This window comes from Ambystoma mexicanum, chromosome 5p (genome assembly GCF_040938575.1).
Source record: "Ambystoma mexicanum isolate Mex_15411 chromosome 5p, UKY_AmexF1_1, whole genome shotgun sequence".
Classification (NCBI taxonomy): domain Eukaryota; kingdom Metazoa; phylum Chordata; class Amphibia; order Caudata; family Ambystomatidae; genus Ambystoma; species Ambystoma mexicanum.
Window position 1 is genome coordinate 1,023,565,068 of NC_090930.1, and position 19,257 is coordinate 1,023,584,324.

The 19,257-nt window shown below is 48.8% G+C and overlaps 1 protein-coding gene across 2 annotated transcripts in view; it reads left to right on the forward strand.

Annotated features, from left to right (window-relative positions):
* Window positions 1–19,257, forward strand: part of PXDC1 (PX domain containing 1) — a 257,082-nt gene that overhangs the window by 26,837 nt on the left and 210,988 nt on the right. The window contains exon 2 of one of the 2 annotated variants that reach the window (XM_069613504.1): window positions 9,881–9,907. The exons of the other annotated variant lie outside the window; for it this stretch is intronic. Within the exon in view, the coding sequence (XP_069469605.1) occupies window positions 9,881–9,907 (27 nt within the window). The remainder of the gene's footprint in view (window positions 1–9,880; window positions 9,908–19,257) is intronic. 2 annotated transcript variants of the gene reach the window in all.

The window sequence follows — 19,257 nt, forward strand, 5'->3', positions numbered from 1 at the left end:
AGGAGGAACAATGTTGGTGATAACTGGGGTTTGTGAAGCAAAAAACAAGTTTAAGCAATGTATGGAATATCAAGCTTTTCTTGCAGAAAAGATCAGCAATTCCCATATGATGCTTCACCGTTGAATGGCTATTTCAGACACCCCAGGTCATGTGACTGTTATCTACTGGAACAGGGAAGGAACAGCCTGGATGGGAGCTTGGGGGTTGGGGGAGGTGGGGAGATCGGAAACACCCAGAGATCTGGACAAGTCACTGATTGCTAAAGTAATAGACTAGTGAGCCACCCCCAACCATCACAGAGAGGCTTACAGGAGGAAGATGGTTGTACACACGAAAATGCACTCCAACCTAAACATGCCTTCCTTCCTTATCACCTTTCTATGGACAAATGGCTTGCGAGCAGACTTAGGAACTGAACCTCCACAGGAAAAAGTGATTTCCAAGAATGTCCTTTCTATCTGCTCGTTAAAGCCCAGTTTCTCTTAGCGTGTGTATTAGAGGATTGTTTGAATATGTTAGCCCCTCCCTCCCTCCCTCCCTCCCTTCCTTCCTTCCTTTCCCCCCTCTCTCTCTCCTTCCTTCCCCCCCCTCTCTCTCTCCTTATTTCCTTCTTTTTTATTTCTTTTTGAAAGAACCTTCTACTGGGACTGTGTCCAAACCAGTGGGTGATCACCCACGAGGCAACGCAGGCAAGCATTGACGGATATAGACGCACCCAGCAGCACGGTGTGTGGTGGCCGGGCCTGCTTATTCTTGTTTACCCTTACAGCCCTCCATCTAATCTTCTGCTGATCCCAGCTACATGTTGGCTCATCCGACGTCACGTCACATTCCCTTAGGAAGCCTGAGTGATGCAACACAGGGGAACTGACATCACCAGTCAGACAAGAAGAGTCAAGTCAATGGCCGCCTGCCGGGAGGTACACGTTTACTTTTGCGCACAGGCCGCAATTGTAAAAAAGAAAAAGAACATGCTGAAAAAAGTCATCCCTGGCAGAAATTCCACGTGACCAGTTACATATGGTTTCTAACTAGATCCAATTTCAACACGTGAGAATGTGGACATTAGACTATATGGTTCCAGTGGGAAACCCGTTGTTTAAAAGACTTGCATTTGAAGGCATCTGCTGCTAGTGTAAGGGGTTGACGGTGGTAGTGGCCATAAGGCTAAGCATGGCCAGGAGCGGCCATTGGCTGGGTAAACAACCAAGCAACTCTCGCAGGCTGTGTTCCCCTCCTCACATCCCTTTCTCCTCCTGCTCCAAGTCGATAGTTTCCGTTTGTAGGTGGTACGTGCCACCTAATAGCCAAAACTAAAAATAGTTCAATTTATGGGGCAGCTTTGAGTATGGCTGGTTTCATGAAACCCCAAATGGCAATTTTGTGTTTATTTCATTTATTTCTCCAATTATCATTGATGCTTTGCAGATTGACAGTTGTCCATGGCTCGGTGAATGTGGGGATAGGCTTATGTTGGCCCAGTGATCTTCAAACTGAGGCTGGCAAAGTGGGGCTGCCCCTTCCTGACAAGGGTGTACAAAAAGTTGTTCAGGATGCATAAGATGCTATTTAAATGGAGGCGAGTGACTGCTTTTAAGGGCACTTATTAAAAGAGTGGACTGGTTCCAGGCATTATGTGCCAGGTCTGTGGTTCTTGGTTTCCCTGTCTCAGAATTCTGGTGATGTGATTTTATTTTCTCCAAACGAAGCCAGTGTAAGGGGTTGATAGTGCTGCGGGAGAAGGATTGCAGAGCTGCTCCCCCCACCCCCCATCGGAATGTCACACGTATGATCCTAACCCTAATACGATCCAAGCAAGGCCAGTAAAAACAAGGTTGCTGTTGGAGCAGCACCAAAGCAACCTGTGGAAATGTGACCTTTCCTGTGGTGGGCCAGCTTGTACATGAAGAGGCGAGGTACCAGTGTCCACCAAGTTGATTGGACACCACCGGCCCCAGCCACATGGATCCTGACAGAATGCATGGGACTGGTCTGGTCTGTAAATACACCCTTTGACATCGCAGTTACATGCTTGGCAGGAAGGCGTGTGAGGATGGAGAGGATGGGGCGTGCGACCGCAGACTAGCCCCGGCATGTATTGATGGGCCAGGAGCAGGGCTGTGCTTGAAAGCTCTAATTACCATTGTTTTTGACCATCACTAAAGCCCTTCTGACGCCACAAAGAACTGATCCTTGCGGCCAGTGACGCGCATTGGAATGTGGGTGAAAGGTGAGGCCAGGGTTTCTGAGCACCCCCACTGGAAGAAGTCACCACTGATGCGGACTCTCAAGGCTTCTATTGGACCAGTGGGGATAACGAGGGGCGCCTACAGCCCAGCCTCTTCTTTGTAGTCTGGTTTAGTCGGAAAGAAGAGTTGCACTAAGAGTTGAAAACAAGAAACGAGGTGAAAATAACTGCCAGGTTGCTTTTATGCGTACTGTTTTTCATCTACATGCGTGACACGTCGGCCTTGTGAGGAAGCAGCCTTGAGGGGGAGTGGGGGGTTGCATGTATTTCCATTCCATCCCGGTGGTTCATACCTAGAACGGGCAGAAGATCCCATGTCTGCTTGCATGCCTGTGGCACTCTGCTCTGCAACATACTGGCAGTATAAGAAGTTACATCATGTCGTAACCTTGCCAATTTGCTCAGGACATTGGCCTCTGCTGTCCACGTTTCTTTCATCACCTGAGCAAAGTTTACCGACCCGCCTCCTCCCTATCTTGCAGAGCTCATTGGGTGCCCGTTCCCCCTGTTTGTGAAGTAGTCCACAGTTAGGCGGGGTCATTATTTGAATTGTACCAGGTGTGGAGCAATGCCTGTATCTTTCAGGGACATCGCCTGAGCTTAAACGGATCACATGGATAACAAATGTTGACGTAAACCAGTAAGGGATGGGACTGGGCCGAAACATGCAGAGCATTCCAATACAAGTCAGTAACATGGAGCTCAGTGAAGTGATTCTTTACATGTACAAACACAAGGGGCACTGATAATGCCCTGGATGTGAACAGAGTTTGCTTGCCCAAGATTTGGATTTTGATTAAAAACAAAACTTCCACTGTGAAGGGATTGTCTGCCAGTGCCCCCCTCGTCATCTTCGAGTGGTATGTTCCTTCTTTCCCCTGAAATATCTATTTCAGCTTTATTGTGAAATCCATTTCCCGTTTTGGTTCCCTTAGGTCATGACCAAGACTTTGAAATTCACACTTTTCCCGAACTTAGCGCAGTAATAATGAGACAGGAGAGGCTTGGTCTGTTTAGCTTGTGTTAAAAATCATGGATTCATGTATTTAGGTGCTTTGTACAACAAGGACTTTGTGGCGCTGGCTCTGCCAAATGGAAGAACAGTATCAGGTTGTTGTTTGTGCTCACGGTACATGGGTCTGGTGGCGGGTGGGTATCGGTCCTAAATTGGTAAGGTAGCTCAATGTGCAACATCCAGCCGCAGGTTCAGATTCAGGCTGGGCTAATTCAGCCATTCATTCTTTGGAGGTCAATAAATTGAGTAGCATTCCAGTTCCAAAAAAATGAGGGAGCCCCTTTGCTGAGAAGAATCATGGGCAGGCAACCTCTTCTATGGGATGGTTTCCACCTAGTGAAGTCTGCAACCCTATTTAAGCTCACTGAACCCTACCAGAGGAGAAATATCAGCTTGCATATCAATCTGGTCCGACCCACAAGAGCAGTCTTGCACCAGGATGCCGGGCAATTCTCCGCTAAACAATACTACCTCCAGCAAACCCGGGCATGTGTTTCTGCCTTGTGGGGCCTCATCACTGAGAAGCAGCTGGGGTGCGTCGTATCTCAAGGGACAGAGGGCAAGGGCCCACATCTGGATTAAGTTTCAAAATGTTCAAAAATATGAAACCCCCCTCTACTGAGAATGAACACTGCCCGATAACCTCTTCTGTTGGATGGTACCCACTCCAGAGAGTTTGCAGCCGCATTTGAGCTCATGCTACTCTACACATAGGTGAAACAACCATATGCATATCAGTCTGGTCTCGCCCACAAGGCCAGACAAGTACCGAAAATGTTAGGCTGAGCGGTAACCATCTCATAGGACAGGATCTTTGGTCATGTTTGTTCTCCGTACAAGGGCTCCTGCGTGTGTTTATTACAGTGCTTTAATGCATGATGAGTGAAATATAAAGCGCTATATAAAGCATGATATTATCATCATTTATTGCCTCCTGTGACTTGGTAGAGTCAGAAATGGTCACAGTTTATTACACGGCACATGCCAGCCAGGGAACTGCTTCCCCTACAATGAATGTGGTGCGCCATAAAACACTTTTTATTTTTAGTCTACTACGGATTCCTTTTGTGTATGCCTCCAACTCGTCTCGCACCCAACCTCCACAAACACCCCGTGCCACAATGGATTAGGAACCAGGCCGGTGTGTATCAATACGATATTTTACCACAACTCCCTTCAAGGAATCATCTGGAAAAAAACATTAGGCCTAGATCCAGCCATTCCAAATTGTGTCATAAGACACGAGCTGGGGCTCAGACACCTGGAATCAATTGTACGGTGGCAAAACTATGCCTCTATGCAAACATGATCATCCCCACTGTCTAAGTCCCTTTTTGTTTATTTTAATTTAGCCGTAGTAGACAAATCTATCCCGTCTCTTGAAAAATTCAGATGCTCTTTAAAAATATTGGCTCACACACAAAAGAACTGGTCAATAATTGAAAAAAAACAAAAAGGAGACTTTACGAGGGGACTGGATACAGACAATTGAACAATTGGGTCAATTTCTGCTTTACTTGGAATACTCAAGGTTAGTCAGAAAGCGATCCTGCTTATCTAAGTACATTTATCTGTTTTGATGTAGCACTGAGAGAGCCGCCTATATTAACTTCAAATTGAATCAAGTTCCATCACTCAAATGTCTTGGGCCTAGGCTGGGACTCAGCAAGGAGGACAGAACCTGCAGGTTGTGTAGAGAGTATGAACCTCTCAAAACAATCAAACATGGTTACCAGTCATTTGGTCGAAAACCAAATGGTCGGATGACCATTTGATCGAAGTAGAATGGTCGGAAAAAAAAGGTCGAATTTTTTTTATTTATTCTTTTATTTTATGGGGGGGGTTCCCCCCAATCCTCCTTTTTCTTCATTAAAAATATTTTTTAAGCAACCAAAACTTAAAAATAAATAAAGAAAGAAATAAATAAAAAAATTCAACCTTTTTTTTTCGACCATTTTGATTCGATCAAATGGTCATTCGACCATTTATTTTCGACCATGTGACCGGACACCATCAAACATCTCGTCATTCGCTGTCCAAAGTCAGGAAATATTAGTCAACACAACTTGCAAATTTTATCTTCTACTCCTATGGCCATGCAGAAGAAACCTGTGGTCTCGACTGATGGAAGGTCAAAATATCTCATTGATACTAGCACTTTATAGATTTTTATTGGAACTCTATGAACTTTTGTAACTCACAACTTTTAACCAATTATATAACAGTTTACGATTTTAGTCATTGGGCCTCATTAGGTGTGTGGCGGCCGCGGAATGTAGGTGCCGGTAAGGGACCAGCACCATACATTCCGGGCTGTCACATTCCGAGGTCTGCAGGACCCGCTAGCAGACCAGGATGCTGACAACGGGCCCGTTACTCCCAATTCCCATTGAGCCCTTATTGGGCTCAAATGGGAATGGGGAATGGTTTATTCCAGAGCCCAGAAAAGGGCAATAACCGGGTCCGCCAAGGTCAGCATGACTCGGTTATTGCCCTTTTCTGTGCCCTGGAAAAAAAACATTTCCGGCGGCAGCCGTGCCCTTAATAAGAACATTACTGGCTACTGCCAGGGTCCTAATGAGGACCATTGTCTTAAAATTCTTGTAATACTTGTCATTTGGATGATTATAACTATGACATATTTACATTGCTATTTTGTACTTTTGTGCTATGTAGCATAAAACAACTCAATTTGTGTCCGGTTTTACTTTATTAAACCAACTCAAAAAATTAAAATAAAGACAACTACGATGGTCACCATAGAGATGGAGCCAGGGCTCCACGCTGAGCACCTCCCGGCATTTCCATGGCAGTTACTGGCATAGGTGCAGCGCGGGCTGCCTGCAGTGAGGGAACCTGGATATCGAAGTCCGGTGGATTTGTAGGGCGAGGCAAGTGGCATTTTTGTTTTGAGTCAGGGGTATTTAGATATAAAGAGAGAGTGTGCAGGGGGAGTGGGTCCAAGCAGCCATCTTCTTGCTCTGAATGTGGGCTTACGCCCTCACGTATATTCTGCATTTGGCTGATTGGGAGCTTGCACCCACCCTGCTATCTACTGTTCTAGTCTATGGACGTCACAGAAAGAGCGCCCACTGCAACGTAGGAATTGTAGTGTCAGAGATGTTTTTCTGCGCTTTCATGCTGGGGATTGAGGAGGCGTTCAGTGGGTGAAGCCAGTCTCCACATGCGCACGGTACAATCAATGTGCCGGACCATACAAATTCACAATGGCAGTGCTCGTAACCTGGCGGCGGGCGAAGCTTTGCCACCAGGAAATGCTCCGATATCTGCACCGTGTTATGTTACTCAGCTTTTGCACTGCGCCAATCGTCGCCTTTGCTTGTCATATTTGTAATACTCCATTGTGAAATGAAAGATTGCTCACCCAGGGAGGTCAAGATGTAGACATGAAAGTGTTAACTATGTATGAGTTGGGGGGGGCGAAGGGAAGGGGGCAATAATGATAAATATGTAGTTGGTGTCTGAAAGTAGGTGAAGGTGACGATTAAACACTGACATCACCCAGGATAGATGACCAGACAACATAAAATCCCAGAAAATCCCTTAAATTCCCTGTTGTCACCCCTTTGCAGATACTAAACTCCACCCAACCAGTGCTTGCGTCTATAACTTCGTGGTTGTTTTTAGTCCCGAAAAAGCCAAAAAGCTTTCAACAATAGGGGCAGAAAGTCAAAGACTCCCATAAACCTCAGGGTGTTTAGAACATGGAGGTACAGTGATGGAGCCTCTGACGCTTTCATTCACAGATTGCTGGTGTTTTTCTTTTCCTTGAGTGTCCCACAGAGGCCCTCATTGCACTCCCTGTATTTCCATGAGTGGCACTCACTGCACTACCCTGTAGTTCCTTGAATGCCCACACAGAGGCCCTCACTGCACTCCCTGTCGTTCCATGAATGCCGCCACAGAGGCACTCGCTGCACTCCCTGTAGTTTCTTGAGTGCCCCCACAGAGGCCCTCACTGCACTCGCTGTAGTTCCATGAGTGCCCCCACAGAGGCACTCGCTGCACTCCCTGTAGTTCCTTGAGTGCCCCCAAAGAGGCCCTCACTACACTCCCTGTGGTTCCTTAAGTGTCCTACAGAGGGAGGCCCTCAATCCATCACTGTAGTTCCATGAGTGTCCCACATAGGCCCTCACTGCACTCCCTGTATTTCCATGAGTGCCCTCACAGAGGCACTCGCTGCACTCCCTGTAGTTCCTTGAGTGCCCACACAGAGGCCCTCACTGCACTCCCTGTCGTTCCATGAGTGCCCCCACAGAGGCCCTCACTGCACTCCCTGTGGCGGGGTCATGTCGCTTGTTTGTCTTTTCACAATTAGAAAACAAAAGGCAGGGCAATTCTACCTTTCTTCCAACCTAATTATAGATTTCCTGTTTTTTCTCATGGATGTCATTTACTCCCAAAATTGCAACCATTAAAGTATTTTGACCTCTCAAAACGTTCATGTTTTTAAGGTTGGGGGTGTTGGCTCTATCTTCTAACTAAAGTTTTGCCCTCATATGCTGTTTTCAGAAGTGTTTCTTAGGGAAACACGTTCTTAAGCCATTAGCAGGCAGTGTTACTCTCTGCATCAGCCTGGCTGGGTAGAGATACCTGGTTGCTTTTTAAGTGCATCAGATAGACACTTATGGAACTGCTCGTGAAGAATTGACGTTCTTGCATCGAGTGAGAGGTTTGGTCAAGCCCTTAGTGGGTAAAGCAGTGACCAGCTAGGACTACCAACAACTAGCTACAGGCTCCTTAATGCATATTACTACCCGGCGTGGGTCAATGAGCTTGTTACAAGCAAGTTTATTGGCCCTCGCCCGGGCCTTACCTCGCCGACAAGACTCTGGTGCCTCTGCTTCTCCACCACAGCATCCCAGAGTGGCCGCCATGGAAAGGGAGAATGCAATACGTGGATTCCCTTTGCCCCTTCCATGGTGGCCATTTTTTTGTTTACTTTTTGTTTTCATTGGTTTTAATGGCTGCCATGGAAAGGGAGAAGGGACTACAAGTAGTCCCTTCTCCCAGATACCTGGTGGCCATTTTATTTTTTGCTTTTTTTCTCTAGTCGCAAAAAGGTTGCAACACTGTTTCTCAACTAGAGAAAAATTGCAATTAGTACTCTGGTACAACGGGCCGGGGTACTAATTAGGCGATACGACCCTTGGAGGGGGGCATTACAGGTCAGATAATGCCCCCGGGGACATTACCTGACTGGAAATGCCCGCCCTCCTCGGGTCATATTGCCTAATTAGTACCCAGCAATGGACAATGAGCTTGTAACAAGCAACCTCATTGGCCCTCGCTGGGTCTTTACCAGCTCGATGAAGCCTTACCTCCACTTCTTCAGCATCACTCGATGCTTGTGTCTGGCCACCATGTAAAGGGAGAATGGACTGCATGTAGCCCCTTTTCCCCGTTCCCTGGTGACCATTTTCTGTGTTAACTGTTTTTAAATTACTTTGTAATGGCCGCCATGGAAAGGGAGTCCCTTGTCCCATTCCATAGTGGCCATCTTTTTTCTTAACATTTTTCTTCTTTTTTGAATGGCCGCCATGGAACGGGGAGAAGGGACTATGTATAGTTCTTTCTCCCCGTTCTATGGCGGCCATCTTTATTTTGTCTTTCTTTTTTTCAGTTTCGATACGCAACTTCAAAAAAGATAATTAGTTCCCTGGTTTTACGGGCCGGAGTACTAATAGCAATAAGACCCTTGCCGGGGGGGGGTAGCATTGCCGTTTCAGCGAATGCCCTGTGTGCCCTGGGGCCTGCAACTATAGGACCCAGGCATTACATGAAGCGGTAATAACCTCCCAGCTCGGGGCTTATTGCTTAAATGTTACTTTAGAGCCTTCATAACCTTTATGGCCAACTGGCCTGACCCCTTACCTGGTTTTTCGGTGAACAGGGGCAGGCTCGGACTGGCATATACGGCAATAGCTCAATGCCCAAAGCGCTGTCCCAACATGCTGGCGTGGGCAGTTTTTCTGGGGCCAAAGGTGGTCAGTTTGATGAGTTGCTGGTAGCTTTGAGCAATGTTACCAATGAAATGTGCTTAAAATGCTCCATTTGCCTCAGAGTTTATCCAAACTGCTCCCCGAAGTACTGCTCAAATCGTTTTTTGAGAAAGCAACCTATTTCCCTTTACAATTGTGATCCACTTTATTGTTAGTACCCAGGCCTAGAGTATGTCCCAGTCTGACCATGATAGTGAACTCCAAGTTGGTAAATGTCCACAGATATTTAAAGGTTACTGTCAGAACTGAATGTACACTTTGCTCAGGGCCAGTTTAATGCTGTCTGGGTACCTCAGTGGTGTCTGTCTTGACCTTAACTCCCTCCCCCGTGAGTCTCGGGTCCATCATCTGTTATAAAATGAAAAGAAAGGAACACCCTTTTGTGTTTCTCAGTCGAACATTCAATGTAGAGATTAAAAAAAGTGCTCCACAGGTGAGAATGATTGTTTAACTGACCAGTGAGATGTTCAGCTGTGTGATATAACTTCTTGAATAGGCATTTAGTATTGATGAATGGACAATACACCTTGATATGGCAGACCCATAACAAGGTCTCTAATCCTTCTGTAATGCACTGTTTCCTTTCACTGCAGGTCCGCGCATATTACGCACCACATCAGGTGAGCTCTTTGCATGATTACTGAATTGTTTTGGTGTTTCAGTGGGACTGTGGTGTGCTTGAACTTCCTCTGCTATGCAAGAAACGGTGGGGAGAGGTATATGTAAGAGGCTGCACACACCAAAGAATGTAACAGCTGCCATCCCCATCAATGTCTAGAAAGATTAAGGGATATCCTCGGAGACCATGTTGCCTTATAGCAATGGCCTGCAACATTTGGTTCGCCATATGTTTGGGACTTCAACTCCCTTCAACCCTAGCCAGCATAGTCAATGGTGAGGGACCATGGGAGTCGTAGTCCAAAACATCTGGAGAGCCACACCGCCTTACAGGAACATTGCTGCAAATGAATGCCAGATGCAGCTTAGCTTTATCAGATTTTGTTCGCCACTCATGAGTTTGCTAAACCTTTATTGGGGTCTGATCCGGTTCAGGAGTGAGTGTATAAATATTCACTAACCTCTGGAGAGTGTAGCCGACGCCGTACCATGATTTTAATATCAACCAATATATTTTTTCCTGGTGGCGGGTAGTGTTGTTATAACAGATGCTTAAGACATTCCTGTTGATATTTAATTTCTTCTGCTTTTGGTCAAACCTAAACCTTGAAAGCTTTTATGCTTGCAGTTAATAAGTATTGAGGCAAGACTCTACTCAGAAAGTCAGATAACTCACTTGGCTGAGTGCCTGCCCAGAGATTTGTCGGTCACCGTTTGGAATGCTGGTGGGGTTGTCTTTCCTACTTCCAAGCTCAATCACTCTGGTAATGCAATAATATTTAATTAAAAGCGTTTTGTGACCCTTACGTTTGTGCGTTGTTCTGTTTAGCTGTTCACTATTATTAGCGCTCTTAAGCGACTGCTGGCGTCACCTGGAGCTGTACACAACTTCAAAAATAAACCAACACTATATAAATGTTATATTAAAAGTAAAGCACCAAGTTGCACTAGGTGTAGAAAGAGAAGGAAAAGAAGGAGAAGGCAAGTGGTGCTGGTTGCGGTATGTAGCATGCACCCTGGCCGGGCAGAGAAGTGGAGCACTGCCCGGGTAGTGTTGGGGATGCAGAGCAGAGTGGGGCTTGTTGGAACACAAACATCCTGGAGCAAGTTGAGGGCAAGGCGGGAGCACCAGCGGTAAGGAAACGCCATGGGAGTCGTGCAGCAGCCACAGTGTGGCTGTGTTACCTATGGTGACAGAGCTTCCACGCCAGACGCGTAATCAGGATTGTGGGGCCTGAAGCTAATGCCGTTGGGCCCACTGCAGTGATATTTACATCTGTAAATTCCCACACTGCACTGCTGAGTGGGCATTGACAGATTTTGGGAGGGCCTTGCCCACTCAGGCCCCACCTTGTCTACGCCTCTGTTCCACGCGTCCCTGTTTCTCATCTCTGGGACAAAGGGGGTTCACGTAGGCTGAGCCTCGCTTGCCAAAATGTGGACATGCAAGCCTGACTTCCATCGAGTGTGCTCTACCGTTAGGGCAGGCCGTGCCTCTACAACGGCGTTGGGCTGCGTGGCAGAGCAGCCACCGGGGTCATGTGGTGGTGGGGACGGAGTTCGGCGGCTCTTTTGAGGATTTTCTTCTTCTCTTGGTTGACTTGATATTTCCTGGGACTATCCTAACAAGGTGATATCCCCCTTAGATTCCAGAGTCAGTATTGTGACAGGTGTAATCTAAAAGCTGCCCCGCCTCTCTCTCTCTGGTAATGAATGAAAGAAGTCATGCCACTTACAAATTTAACATACTATAAATCATGTAAGGAACAATTCTTCATAAGGGTGGCTGGAATGAGACAGCCCCAGAACAACCCTACACCATCGGTGGATACTAATTATCCAAGTAAAATTATATATCTTGCTCCAAAATGTCATGCAATTAGGCCTTTTCAAAGTTGGTCAAACCACTTTAATTGGTGTTTGCCATGTACTAATCCATTGGTAAACTGCTTTCTTGCATTAATCTCAAGCTGTTTTGTTCATACTGCTGTTAACTTGTCAGCATTTCTTAACAGTTTTTTTTCTACAACATAATTGTGCATTTCAGACAAAGTGTACAAAGTGTTCACGGAACTAAGCGTGTTAAGCAGTACAGCACATCAATAACATGAATGAATTTGTATGTGTGCCATGTTTTTTGAGCTGACATAGGTCATGCTACAGATAGAAAGTGACCAATCCTGGGAGCTTTCCCCTGGATATTTCTACCCTGGCTTGTGTGCCGATGCGCTTGGTCGGTGCGAGCACGTGGCTCTCCATCATGTGCCTTCTTTGATAGCTGCTCTGTCTTCCTTGATTGTGCGCAATCATACTGTTCATGTGCGTATTCCTTTTATGCCAAGATACTTCTGGGAAAACCTGTGCTCTGTGCAAATTCACATTAAATCACTCAGTTCATAGCAACACAACATACACCTTCATACATGCAATTGTTAGAGGCAGGTTGGCCAATCCTATTGAGGGACAAGGCACTGGGACCATGGTTGACATTAGAGGATATGGGAGGAGGGATATTGTTTGGTGGCTAATTTAATCACTATGGAAACTTGAGATATGAGCTCTAATTTGGGCTTCCCTTTTTGACCAAACTATGTGATGGTGGCATATCTCTTTATTTCATGAGGACGAGTCCTCTTATCAGACAAAATTGGGCTTCCTTAGAAACCGTCTCTGTAACCCCTCACCATTTACTATGTTGTTTAAATCTGATAGCAGTTGTAATCCAAAATATCTGGAGAGCCAAAGGCTGAAGATCCTTTAACCTAAACTATCGAGTCTCCACATTTACATTTACTGAGGCCATGTGTCGTTTATTGGAGGCGGTGGGTGCCCTTTGCTTCTCTAGGCCCGTGTCTGGAAGGGTCTGTAGCATCCAGGATCTGATGAGGACAGATTTATTTGTGCAAAGAGGGCACAGCTCTAAAAGTGCTCAGGCTGCACAGCTCACTCTCAGAGGAGTAGCCAGCCACAGTCATATATCTGTGCACCAAGAGAGCGGTGTGTTCACTTAAGGCTGCAACAGATCTATGAGATATAAGCCGCGCATTCGGAGTTGGGAGCATGAGCGTATCTAGTTGGGACGTCTTACAAAAGATACAGGAATGCACTGGGATTGATGATTTCATGGGTGCTTGGCACTGCTAATGACTGGGAACCAGAGGTGTCGCTAGGGGCTGGGGGGCTGAAGGGGCTATAGCCCTGGGTCTTTTGGTTGTAGCCTGGATAGAATAGAAGCTCATGGGCTACAACCAAAAGGCTAGCTAACCCACGAGTTCCGATAGTCCCGATATTAGCATAGCCTCAGATCTTTTCCAGACCTAGCAACACCCCTGCTAGGAACCATCCTGCCAAACGGGCAGAACTTGAGTCATCTCAGATCAGGTAAGACTCAGCCTGCAGGAACGGTATGACGAACTCAAACCCTGCATTCTAAAACAACCTGTGCATGAGCCTCGAACATGGAATTAGGGAGCAAAGCACTGTTCTGCTCCTATTTCAGGACCCTGCCTGTCCCCAAAAGCCCAAAGTGCGCTTAAGATGAACTTTAGACCAGGAACTTTTCAGCTTTGTTGCTTTCTATTTCAACCGTCCCTTATGCTGTGTTGCGGCTTCTAGCGTCCTCTGTCACCGCCCCACATGGCATCTTGTCACTGAGACGATATCAGTTCCTGGACACATCAGCCATGAGCACACATGCATTATGTGAAGGGATCATGGGACAGAGACAGCAAGATAGATGTAGCTCAACTGTTGCGAGCCATGCCTTGAGAGAGTAGATGAGCGAAGGAGTCGGCAAATGTCCAGAGAAGCCGTCACCTGCTAGCCGACCTCCCTAGAAAAAGGAAAGTCTTTTCCTGAGGCCATCTAAGTGTGTTTGAAGAAATGCAATGTTGGAAGGTTTTTATTAGGAAGAATTGACTTGCACGAGTAAGTACTAGGAGGGTGAGACACTTAAATATTTAAACCGCATCCTTTTGGACATTGGTAGCCATGCAAAGTGTGACATGTCTCTGTATCCTTCCCTGGACACCAATCGGCAGGCACGCCCCTTATGTGTTCAAGATGAGCCAATAAATGCTTAAGCAGTGCAAGAAATAAAAATAAATCTGAATTGTATCAAGACAGGATGATTGTGTTGTTCCCCGTTGCTCTCTGCAGCTGAGTCCTGAATAGAAAATGTATTCTCATTATCATTATTGTGAGGTAGAAGAAACATGATGGGCAGACTACATTCCCCCGGGCGGCCTAGGGCCACTGCTAAAAACCATGACCCCCCGGGCGGCCTAGGGCCACTGCTAAAAACCATGACCCCCAGGCGGCCTAGGGCCATTGCTAAAAACCATGACCCCCAGGCGGCCTAGGGCCACTGCTAAAAACCATGACCCCCCGGGCGGCCTAGGGCCACTGCTAAAAACCATGACCCCCCGGGCGGCCTAGGGCCACTGCTAAAAACCATGACCCCCCGGGCGGCCTAGGGCCACTGCTAAAAACCATGACCCCCCGGGCGGCCTAGGGCCACTGCTAAAAACCATGACCCCCCGGGCGGCCTAGGGCCACTGCTAAAAACCATGACCCCCGGGCGGCCTAGGGCCACTGCTAAAAACCATGACCCCCCGGGCAGCCTAGGGCCACTGCTAAAAACCATGACCCCCCGGGCGGCCTAGGGCCACTGCTAAAAACCATGACCCCCCGGGCGGCCTAGGGCCACTGCTAAAAACCATGACCCCCGGGCGGCCTAGGGCCACTGCTAAAAACCATGACCCCCGGGCGGCCTAGGGCCACTGCTAAAAACCATGACCCCCCGGGCAGCCTAGGGCCACTGCTAAAAACCATGACCCCCAGGCGGCCTAGGGCCATTGCTAAAAACCATGACCCCCGGGCAGCCTTGGGCCACTGCTAAAAACCATGACCCCCCGGGCAGCCTAGGGCCACTGCTAAAAACCATGACCCCCAGGCGGCCTAGGGCCACTGCTAAAAACCATGACCCCCAGGCGGCCTAGGGCCATTGCTAAAAACCATGACCCCCCGGGCGGCCTAGGGCCACTGCTAAAAACCATGACCCCCCGGGCGGCCTAGGGCCACTGCTAAAAACCATGACCCCCGGGCGGCCTAGGGCCACTGCTAAAAACCATGACCCCCAGGCGGCCTAGGGCCATTGCTAAAAACCATGACCCCCGGGCGGCCTAGGGCCACTGCTAAAAACCATGGGGCCATTGCTAAAAACCATGACCCCCGGGCGGCCTAGGGCCACTGCTAAAAACCATGACCCCAGGGCGGCCTAGGGCCACTGCTAAAAACCATGACCCCCGGGCGGCCTAGGGCCACTGCTAAAAACCATGACCCCCAGGCGGCCTAGGGCCATTGCTAAAAACCATGACCCCCGGGCGGCCTAGGGCCACTGCTAAAAACCATGGGGCCATTGCTAAAAACCATGACCCCCGGGCGGCCTAGGGCCACTGCTAAAAACCATGACCCCAGAGCGGCCTAGGGCCACTGCTAAAAACCATGACCCCCGGGCGGCCTAGGGCCATTGCTAAAAACCATGACCCCCGGGCGGCCCAGGGCCATTGCTAAAAACCATGACCCCAGGGCGGCCTAGGGCCACTGCTAAAAACCATGACCCCCGGGCGGCCTAGGGCCATTGCTAAAAACCATGACCCCTGGGCGGCCTAGGGCCATTGCTAAAAACCATGACCCCCGGGCGGCCCAGGGCCATTGCTAAAAACCATGACCCCTGGGCGGCCTAGCGCCATTGCTAAAAACCATGACCCCCAGGCGGCCTAGGGCCATTGCTAAAAACCATGACCCCCGGGCGGCCCGGGGCCATTGCTAAAAACCATGACCCCCAGGCGGCCTAGGGCCATTGCTAAAAACCATGACCCCCGGGCGGCCCAGGGCCATTGCTAAAAACCATGACCCCCGGGCGGCCTAGGGCCATTGCTAAAAACCATGACCCCAGGGCGGCCTAGGGCCACTGCTAAAAACCATGACCCCCGGGCGGCCTAGGGCCATTGCTAAAAACCATGACCCCTGGGCGGCCTAGGGCCATTGCTAAAAACCATGACCCCCAGGCGGCCTAGGGCCATTGCTAAAAACCATGACCCCCGGGCGGCCCAGGGCCACTGCTAAAAACCATGACCCCAGGGCGGCCTTGGGCCACTGCTAAAAACCATGGGCCCATTGCTAAAAACCATGACCCCCGGGCGGCCTAGGGCCACTGCTAAAAACCATGACCCCAGGGCGGCCTAGGGCCACTGCTAAAAACCATGACCCCCAGGCGGCCTAGGGCCATTGCTAAAAACCATGACCCCCCGGGCGGCCTAGGGCCACTTCTAAAAACCATGACCCCAGGGCGGCCTAGGGCCACTGCTAAAAACCATGACCCCCGGGCGGCCTAGGGCCATTGCTAAAAACCATGACCCCTGGGCGGCCTAGGGCCATTGCTAAAAACCATGACCCCCGGGCGGCCCAGGGCCATTGCTAAAAACCATGACCCCTGGGCGGCCTAGGGCCATTGCTAAAAACCATGACCCCCAGGCGGCCTAGGGCCATTGCTAAAAACCATGACCCCCGGGCGGCCCAGGGCCATTGCTAAAAACCATGACCCCCAGGCGGCCTAGGGCCATTGCTAAAAACCATGACCCCCAGGCGGCCTACGGCCATTGCTAAAAACCATGACCCCTGGGCGGCCCAGGGCCATTGCTAAAAACCATGACCCCCGGGCGGCCCAGGGCCATTGCTAAAAACCATGAGTTGTCACCGCAGGCCAACAAAGTGAAGCATCTCCTACTGAGAACAAACGAGAGGTAACCAACTTTGGAGGCGCCCAATCAGGTTTCAGCTCGCCTTACCAACCAGAGGTAAATATCCTGTTGCATAGGAGACTGACCCTGCCCATGAGGGCAACACAACCAAACATGTCAGCCAAATCGCCTCTGAGCAAGAGTGCCGGCAGCAACCCCAAGCACATGTTTCTACCTCCTGGGGTGTCATCAGGGCACACACAGTGCAAAGGTGTCCACGTTTGGATGGCCCTACTCACTTAGGGTTGGACCCCAAATGCTTATTGTCTCACCAGTAATGGGAGGAATGCTCTTCTGAGAAGGAACATATGATGAAACAGCTGGTTCGGTGGGCTGTGGCACTCTTAGGAGAACCTCAAACACACGTCAACTCCCAGAATGTCCATTTGCATATCAGTTTGATCCCCTCACAAGGAGTCAAGCCGAAATTTCGATGTACATCTTTGCAGAACAAGACTACAAACATGAATCACAGACATATGTTCTGCCTCTTTGGGTGTCACCAGTGAGTTGTGGCTGCAGTGCAGTTGCCTCTCGAGGCACAGCGTTCAAGGGTGCACGTCTGGGTTGAACTAAAGTGTAGCACTGGCAGAAAGGTATGGCCTCATAGACCATCTCTTTGTGCCACTTACCAGTGGCTTTCTCTTTTCTGGGCTGAGTTTTGGCCAGTTGTCCTTTGTCCACCTGCAGCCTGCACCAAGATGGCTTTTCACGCATTTTGGTCCCCATTTAAACTCATGAAGATCTGGTACTTGACATTGTGGGTGTAGAGAAAAACACATATTAGGTGACCATCTGACCCAGGGGTCGTAGATAGATGTTTAATAAAACCTTGGTGATGCATGTTCCCTCAGGAATGCCACAATGGAAATTGAATGGGGAGGATCAGGCAAGGTGGTTGCACGACCGCCGGTTGTCATTTTGAGAGGCCAGACTTTACGCAGCTTAGCACTGTAGGAAGATTGACCAGTCCATGGTGTGAAGCACTGCTGACAGGTCTAATGATGGAAACACACTTAAACCTCTGCCATCAGCTGCTCACCAAGGATCATCCAACAGAGTGGCGGGGAAAGATTCAGAGGCCGTCCGGGCAGACACCTGCCTGAAAGACATCTTCTGGGTGCTTTTCCTGGCCAGTGCCTGACCTGTTTGCTGACAACTCATTCAAGCAGAATGTGAAAAAGTGGTGTGGGGGATTCTTAAGCAGAGGGGCTGTAACTTTCTAGTGCTGTCTTTGGAAAGCGAATGTTTTTGTTTCATCGACATGCTGAGAATGACCTTGGAGCATTATAAGGTGCACCTGTGAGGCATAGTGCCGCAAGCGCTCTACTGCCCTTCTAAGGAATCCGTAAGGTTGTTGCAAAGTTAAAGAGAAAAATTGAAGACCGGTTCATTGGCCTATGAACACATACTTCCACTACAATGCATAATCCTCTGTAGGCATTTGGAACATTGTAGTAAAAAACCAGTGGTGTTTTTTTTTATTGGAATTTGTGAAGGTCTTTAGTTACAAACAGCAGTTTTCCCTCCGTCTTTGCTCCCTAGATCTAGTTCATTTTTAGTTTTGGCTTCTGTGAGGCACCATCCAAGGTGAGCCAAGACCGAACCTTTCGTGATAGATGGGAAGTGGCCGCAAATAGCCAGGGCACACCTAGTTCATTTGAGTGACCTTCTGCTGCACGCCCCTTTCCATTTGTATTGCAGAGTGCTTTCTGCCACTTCTCCCAGTAGGAGGTGGGCTGCAAGAGATGAAAGCACCTCCAAGTGCCGGTGCCTTCAGGTGGGCAGGTCATGAGCTGTGTGTCCTGTTCTCTCATTCTAAGATGCCCCACATTAGCTGAAACACGTGCCACCCGGGCCCCAACACCATAGCCAGTGGGACCAAGCCAGCGAATGGGACATGAGGACAGTAGAGCTGGATGCATGTCTCCCACTGGTGCCAGCATACCCAGGCCCCACCCATCTCACTGGACTGGACTCACTGTCTGACCGCGTGGTTGCACACCCGTGCTCAGGTCTGACAGTTGCATGTTCCACCGTCCTGCTGAGGAGGACACAGGAATGGGACGGTGGGCAGGGCTAAAGGAGTGAAGAGATGCTCGGGTGCTCTTCCCCGAGCACCTCAGTGAAATCCTAAAGAATGCTCTCAGAGTCACCCTGCGCTTTAAGACAGTGCCCTAACTCCTCTGAACAGCGTAAACTGGCCATAATGGAATCTAACCGTACTGTGCTAGCCAAGCATACTAGGATCATCAGGCTTCGCTGAGGTAACCTGGAATAATGGAAATTGCCCTTACTCTGGTACCAGGTCAAAATGCATTTTGCACTGCTACAATAACTGTGAGTAATATAGTCTGCCCTTACTAGGATAAAAGGGCATCATGGAGCCTGCTCCTACCATGCTTACTGAGAATAAGGGAGTATGGGCTTGTTGCAGTAACAAGTCCAGGGTATCTAGCACCGTTGCTTTAACTGGATATACTGGAGCATGGTACTGGTATCCTAACTGGTCCCAAGGGACTTTGCCACAGCTGTTCTAGCTAGGGGTG